General features: G+C 40.3%; 1 protein-coding gene across 1 annotated transcript; it reads left to right on the top strand.

Annotated features, from left to right (window-relative positions):
- The first annotated feature begins 2,995 nt into the window (after window positions 1–2,995).
- Window positions 2,996–6,971, top strand: LOC110560628 (acidic proline-rich protein HP43A-like). The gene is made up of 4 exons (XM_060383420.1): window positions 2,996–3,059; window positions 5,417–5,452; window positions 6,283–6,453; window positions 6,568–6,971. The coding sequence occupies exons 1-4, from the start codon at window positions 2,996–2,998 to the stop codon at window positions 6,969–6,971; spliced, it is 675 nt and encodes a 224-aa protein (XP_060239403.1).
- Window positions 6,972–8,253: the final 1,282 nt, after the last annotated feature.

Below are 8,253 nucleotides of genomic sequence, written 5' to 3'. Positions count from 1 at the left end.
CTTTGGTTTTCATAGAAATCTAAATAAAAACTGTGGGGAGACCATTTGACATCAGTCCACAACCGTGATTCTAGCAAACAACAACAAATGCTGATGAGAATGTAGATAGAGGAAGTACAAATGGGTTGATAAACTGGATCCACTCATGAGTAGTCCTATTGATGCTCCACAACAACAACAACAAATAAACTGAAACTGTCGTATGTGCTGGTTCCTTACTGTAGCTGTTTTGAACAGTGCAGTAAGAAACTGGATGTGGTAGTGTGGTTGGGGTGTGATGGCTTTGAGTCCTTCATCTATGTAACCGGAAGAGATACAGCTGAGGCACAGGGAAGAGCCACCCCGTAACTGCTTCAGCCACTGCAGGTCCCCGAAAGCTTGTTGCATGAGGCTTATTACTTCATTCACCTTAACTATTAGTAACTGACATTGTTCCCTGTCAGCTCCTCCACAAACTCTCTGTATATTTTTCTGGTGATTTCTTAGGTGACATTTTTCTTTCATAACACAATAATCTCTTTCATACATTGCTGACACTGGAAAACGTCACAAAAAGGGCTCCAGTTGTGTTATGTTTGGCAAACTCAAAAGCCAAATTGCTCTGCTGCCCACACATGAACACATCTGCCTAGCTTTCTCATCTGCAAATTCTCTGCTTTCCAAGACCCCTTATGTCCAGATTTCTCCCGTGTTGTATCTGCTGACATTCAAATTCCATTCTGTGAGCTGGGAGTAGTGGCACATGCCTGTAATCCCAGCACGTGGAGAGACAGAGGCAGGCAGATCTGTGTGTGGTTGAGGCCAGCCTGGTCTACAAAGTGAGTCCAGGACAGCCAAGGCTCCACAGAAAAATCCTGTCTTAAAAAACAAAACAAACAAACAAACAAAAAAAAGGCAATCAAGAAAGCCATCCTGTCAATAAATATTGGCCATTTTTGGAAAAGTCAGCTATTTCTTAACTCAATTGAGAACGTCTCTGATTTTCATAGAGCCAGAGAAAATTACTGAGTGCTAATATAGTCCCCCTTCAGAATGCATCTGTTATCACCTGAGAGGAAAAACAAAATAAAACAAAGCAAAGCAAAGCAAAAACAAAACAAAAAGAACACCTGGATGGTAATGCTACAGAATTTTCTATTATCTGTAGCAAAGGACATATCTGAGATAATCTCTATACTTAATCAAAATAAACCATTGGGCATATTGATACGTATAGCGTTGGAGAGTGGTCCACATTGGGTAAAGGATCATCTAAACGTACAGTCACATGGCCCTCCCGGGTTTACCTCTTCTAAAGTTTCTTCAACTTTCCACCAACCCCTCACAAAGACTCGGCAATTATGAAAGCTGCCTGTGAGCTCAGACATGAAAGGGCATCTATTAACATTACTGTTTTACACTTTCCATGGTCAGGTGACTCCTACACACAACAGAACAAAGCATAGGAACATGAAATAAAGCAACACTGGCATCAGATGAGGAGGCATTTCAGCACAGTATCTGCTAACCAATTTGTCTGTTTTTTTGTTTGTTTGTTTTTTGTTTTGTTTTGTTTGTTTTTTTTTTTTTGAGACAGGGTTTCTCTGGACAGCCTCAGCTGTCCAGCAACCAGTTTTATTTACCAGCCTCGTCTAGGTCTAGAATGCCAAATGTACATGAATTTGTTCCCACCTTCTGAGTATTAGGATTAAAGGCATGAGCTACCAAGACTCTCTCTCTGCTAATCAATTTTTGAGAATAAAACAGCAACACTATGCTCATGAAAACTAGACTAAAACTGTCCTTTTTTATTTACATCTGGGCTTCTGACCTAGGGGACATGACAAGGGAAGCTATGAGGCCAAGTCATAAAGAAGCAAAAGAACAAAGTAAACATTGATTTAAAAGATAATTCAAAGGATTCAAAAGGCAGTTAGAGGGTGATATGGTGAGAGTAAGCAAAGCACTGGGTGGTATGGAACACAAAAACATCAACAAATCAGGAAAGTATTGGAGCATTTCATATCAGAACATGAAAAATGAAATTCTCAGTGTTGAAAATCAAAGAAAGAAATGTCCTGGAGACATTGGAGGTGATTTCAGACCACTTTGTTCATGTGTATAGTCAATCAATAGTCCAGTTCACTGATTAAAAATAATTTCTAAAGAAAACAATACCTAAATATAATCTAATTCAATATTCAAAAATATTAAAAAAGGTGAGAGTGAGCATGTTCTTTGAATACCATAGTATTGTTCTTCATGTGAGAACTGGGTGTGTATGGATTGCCTAGTCTTACGATTAATTATATGGACTCTCTATTGCCATTTTTGTTTCCCTAACACAGAAAGATAGGAAGAAGAAAAGAATATTCAGTCTTCCAGTGCTATGATATGATTGTTTTTCTGATTTGAACCAGACCTGGGAATTCTTGACAGCCTTTCTGGGATGAACAGGCTGTCAGTCTTGTTTGTCTTTTTTACTATGCATCCCCTCGTGGTGTCCCATCTCTGTTCAGACCCGAGCAAACAGTCAACTACATGTTATACACATGGTAATGCATGTATGAAACATCATTGATGGAATTTCACACTTAATAGGAGAAATGCTATCTGTCTTTTGCCTCAATGACAGAAAGAATACTGACACAAATATACATGTGTGTATAAAATCAAATTCTTCCATGATCACAACTAACAGAGTCACAGTTACATCAAAGTAGAGTTTAATCAGTGATAGAACTTCATTTCTATCTGGACTTTGACTATCACTTTAATACTGTTGTCCAAATTTCATGTTGTATGATTCAGAGCTGAATCCTTGACAAACTCCTCCCCATTGCATTTTGCTAGGCTAAAGTCCCAAAGAAGAGTCAGGGATGCAAGACATCCTGCTGTGTCAGGACAGGTCACTAGCAAGGACCTCAAAGATGTCTTTGTTCTGCCTTCCTTATAAAGACTGTGGCCTTGCTTCCTCCAGCACAGACTTGGAAGCAGCTCCAGAGCCTCCTCCAAGATGCTGGTGGTCCTACTCACAGCAGCCTTGCTGGCCCTGAGCTCCGTGCAGGGCCAAAATGAAGGTATAAAGTAGGGGAGGGAGTGGGAGAGTGGCATGGAACTTGGGCAGCACACTTCTGTTCATGATTGGGAAAAATGGAAGAAGATGCACAAGAGATTGAGGCAAAGAATTATGAAAACAAATACTAGAACATTTGAGTTATCATTTCACCTCTAGACTTAAACTCTACTTACAGTATAATTTAAGAAAATATTCTCGCAACAAATAACATGAGTGCCTTTGTGAAGAGACTTTTCTGGTGATGGATGATACATTGCAGTATGCTATAGTTGACAGAAAGAAACTAAGTTCCTAAGGTGTTATGAAAAGAGATAGTAGATTGATAGTCTGCAGGGCAGAGCCTTTCAGAGGCCCTCTGTGCCAGGCTCCTGACTTTTTCCCTCTTTTCGGCTTCTTCTGATGTCCATCCGCTTTGCCTTTCTGGATAGGAATTGACCATTTCAGCAAGAGTCCTTTCTCTTGATTAGTTTCTTTAGGTGTACAGATTTTAGTAGGTTTATCTTATATGTCTATATGAGTGAGTATATACCATGTGCATCTTTCTGCTTCTGGGATAGCTCACTGAGGATGTTCTTTTTCAGATCCCACCATTTACCTGCAAATTTTATGATTTCCTTGTTTTTTATTGCTGAGTAACATTCCATTGTGTAGATATACCACAATTTGTGCGTCCATTCCTCCACTGAGGGGTATCTGGGCTGTTTCCAGCTTCTGGCTATTACAAATAAGGCTGTTACAAACATGGTTGAGCAAATGTCCTTATTGTGTACTTGAGCAAATTTTTGGTATATGCCAAGCAGTGGGATAGCTGGATCTTGAGGAAGCGCTATTCCTAGTTGTCTGAGAATGCACCAGATTGCTTTCCAGAATAGTTGTACAAGTTTACATTCCCACCAGCAGTGAAGGAGGGTTCTCCTTTCTCCACAACCTCTCCAGCGTGTGTTGTCTCTTGAGTTTTTGATCTTAGCCATTCTGATGGGTGTAAGGTGAAATCTTAAGGTCATTTTGATTTGCATTTCCCTCATGGCTAATGAGGTTGAGCATTTCTTTAAGTGTTTCTCTGCCATTCGATATTCCTCTATTAAGAATTCTCTGTTTAGCTCTGTACTCCATTTTTTAATTGGATTACTTGATTTTTTGCTGTTTAACTTCTTTAGTTCTTTATAGGGCAACCTTTGGGAAGAGTGCAGGGAATCTTAGGAAAGAAGTGGGAAACAGTAAGATCTGGAGAGGACAAGAATTCTACAAGGAGAGCAACAGAACCAAAAAATCTGCCTACAGGGGTCTTTCCTGAGAGTGATACTCCAACCAAGGACTATGCATGGAGATAACATAAGACCCCTGCACAGATGTAGCGCATGGCAGCTCAGTATCCAAGTGGGTTTCATTGTAATAGGAACGAACGGTAACTGTCTCTGACATGAACTGATTGGCCTGCTCTTTAATTACCTCCCTCTGAGGGGGAAGCAGCATTACCAGGCCACAGAAGAAGACAATGTAGCCACTCCTGATGAGACCTAATTGACTAGGATCAGAGGGAAGGAAAAGAAGACCTCCCTTATGAGTGGACTTAGGGAGGGGCATGCATGCAGGGGGTGGAGGAAGGGAAGGATTGGGATGGGAAGAGGGAGGGAACCATAGGGGGGATACAAAGTGAGTAAAGTCTAATTAATAAAGAATTAAAAGAAAAGAGATAGTGGATAATGCTAGCCTTGCTATAAAGAGGGTAGAGAAGAATGAAAGAAGTAAAGTAATAATTTTTGTGAAAGGGAAAAATAATAAATTAGAAACTCCATTTACAATGAGCTAGAAATATCAGGGAATATTTCTTATTTAAATAACTTTAGCATTTAATTATTTTGTGCATCGGTGTGCATGTGTGTGTTTGTGTGTGTGTGTCCCTGTGTGTACATGTGCACATTACAGTCACATACTAGAAGCAGGATTTCTCCTTCTACCATGTGTTTGCAGGAATGTCATTCAAGGTGTTAGGCACCCACTTTTACCCACTGAGATATCTCACTAAACCTAATTTCTCTCTCTCTTTTTTAATGACCCGCATGCACTAATCATTGTTTTGCACAAAGTATTCAAAGCAATGTTTGTGCTTATTTCCATAATTAAATGCCTGGGAATATAACATATAAGAAATTAAGACCATGAAGAAAAGCATAAAGAATATAGACTTGTGACGATGAATTTTCGAAAATTTTAATGAAGACTAGGGGTGAAGTTTGATAGATGTAAAAAGGAAGAAACCAGTTGCCACTGCTGAACGTAGCAACGATCTTGGCAGCACTCTTAGCAACTTGAAAATGTTGTAAGTAACTTTTCACTTCTTTTGTGCTTATTTCCTAGAGATCATCAATGAAGACTTTTCTCTTGAGTTCTTAGGTAAAGACAAATTCGTCCTCTATTGACCTCTATTGACTTCCATGCAACCCTTTACTTCTGTAATTGTTCAGTTCTATAACATCTCTTTATCATTTTCTTACTTTATGAAAATAATGAGATAAATGGAAAACCTTCCCAACACTGACTCTGGGGCCTCGAGCGGTGCTATACACTGAAAGATTAGGAAGCCAGACTTTGATAACAATAGGAACATTTTGTTTCTTCCCCAGACTGAAGCAATGGCTTACATACAAGCATGTAAAAAGTGTCTGATTTAAAATCCTCCATGGCACTACAGGTTACTCAAATTGTCTTTCACAAGTGATCCCACATAGAATTATAGTGTATGTAAAAATATGCAACTACACAGAGCCTGAAATCCACCATTTTCTAAATTAATTTTTCTCACTTGGCTCTGTATTCACAGCTGACTAATACTTAAAAAGACATTGCATGAAAACTGAATGGAACATCTCTTTCTTACATTACTTTCTTGTTCTCCTCATGGCTATAGGACTCTGAACACCATAATATATTTAAGAATAAAGCGTTTCTGTCACAATTTTGCTGTTCTGCCAAGTTCTAACAAGTAACATTAAAAAAAAAAACTTCTTTCTTAATTTTTGTTTTGGAATTATAAGCAATATAAAACCACTTTTTATGCACCAAATTTAAGAACAAACATTCATCACAAGAGCTGAGGTATAAGAAAGTACATATGATAAATATAAAAATTAAGCTTCATGAAGAACCAGTGGCAAAAAGTTGGGAGGGGGTTCTGGGAGAAGGAGAAGCTATAGACTCATCTACTTTGATCTACACTCAAGCAGATGCAGAACAGCAAAGCCAACATCAGAGACCCCCACCTGAACAGCGCCCCCCAAGGCCTCCTGCTTCTGATGAAGATGATGATGATGGTGATAGTGATGATGATGATGATGGCAGTGATGAAGGTGAAAATACACCAGAGAGACCACCACAGCAAGGAGGCAATCATCACCGTCCTCCCCCTCCTCCCCCAGGTCACCACCAACGTCCACCCCAGCAGGGAGGGCATCACCACCGTCCTCCCCCTCCTCCCCCAGGTCACCACCAACGTCCACCCCAGCAGGGAGGGCATCACCACCATCCTCCCCCTCCTCCCCCGGGTCACCATCAAGGTCCACCCCAGCAAGGAGGTCAGCAGCAGAATCCCCCTCCAAGACCTGGAAACCAGCAAGGCCCACCCCAGCAAGGAGGCCAGCAGCAGAATCGACCTCCTACACCTGGAAACCAGCAAGGCCCACCCCAGCAAGGAGGCCAGCAGCAGAATCGACCTCCTAGACCTGGAAACCAGCAAGGCCCACCCCAGCAAGGAGGCCAGCAGCAGAATCGACCTCCTAGACCTGGAAACCAGCAAGGCCCACCCCAGCAAGGAGGCCAGCAGCAGAATCAACCTCCTAGACCTGGGAACCAGCAAGGCCCACCCCAGCAGGGAGGACAGGAACAGCCAAGCGACCTGTGGGCATTTTCTGAATAAGCATCAAATTCCTTAGCAGTGAGAAGGTAATTAGATACCTTATCCTTCGTGCTGTACCCCAAAATTCAGTGACCACCACCCTCTTCCTAAAGGTATAGATCATGAATACATCCAAAACTTGAATGGACTCTATAATCTAGAATTCTGTTGTGTGTGTGATTTAAGTTCTCTCATTATTAAATGTCTTAACTCTAATACAATTATAAATCCAAGAAATTAAGAGATCCCTCTGGATACATTGAAATTACATGTTGTATCTTTTTCTCCCTGACGTTGTTTATTTATTTATTTCAGGTACACAGAAGACAGATGTCTTTAATGACTTCCAATAGAATAATGAGATTGTCAGTGTACTTTCAATACTCCAATAAAATATTCAGCATACAATTACCATCTTCTGTTTTTCATTCTAGTCCTGAGACTGAAATCAGGGGCCATGGCCACATAACACCTTCTTAGAGTTACTCCCAGAAAGGAGTACTCCTCTGTTTATATATCAGCTATCATGTGAGAGGGCCCCTTGTTTCCATCTTAACCCAAGTTCTGCCCAGAGCTTTTCTGTATTTTCCATATGCCTGTAATTTTAATAGGAGACTTCACCTAAGGCATGGATTTCAAGATTAAAGTACAGAAACATAGATGCTCTTAGCACGCCATGTGCCTTGTTTGACCAGTACATGCTAAGGAATAGCTGCTTCGGAGCACATGCGAAAAGGGGCCTTTATTCCTGACAGGCTGTCCATTCACACTTTACATGTGAGGGAGTCCTGTTCCTGCAGCTAGTATTCTCTTGGGCACATATTAAGTAGCTCACGTTCATCCTCTGATGTGGACAGTCCTGAGGAAATGATGCTCATTGTTTTAATTCCCCCCCCTTTTTTATAAATATCATATACCTGGGTCTTATAAACCAATGCAATTTTTAAATAGTTTGTGTCTACTTTATAACAATTTTGAATCACATTTTTGAACAACTTTAATTATTTGATTTATTATAAAATTTCCAGAGGCTGAGGAATCCTTAAAACTTCCAAACCATTTGAACCTTAATTCTTAGAAGCTGAATTTGCTGTTCTCCTTTGAGTATTCTCTTCAAATTTCTATCTTTACCAAGATCTGATATTTCTCTTCCTCCATTCACACAATTCTTTATAAAACCTTGAGCGGCTTTTATGGAAGCGGCATAGAGGTGGATTCTCAGAGGTAAGAAATTATTGTCATTCTGACATTCATTTAGCCTTTCACTCTGGATGGCCACTGATCTGCCATAGCAGTGAAAAGT

This window comes from Meriones unguiculatus, chromosome 5, assembly GCF_030254825.1.
Source record: "Meriones unguiculatus strain TT.TT164.6M chromosome 5, Bangor_MerUng_6.1, whole genome shotgun sequence".
Lineage (NCBI taxonomy): Eukaryota > Metazoa > Chordata > Mammalia > Rodentia > Muridae > Meriones > Meriones unguiculatus.
This window is presented reverse-complemented; position numbering and strand designations above follow the sequence as displayed.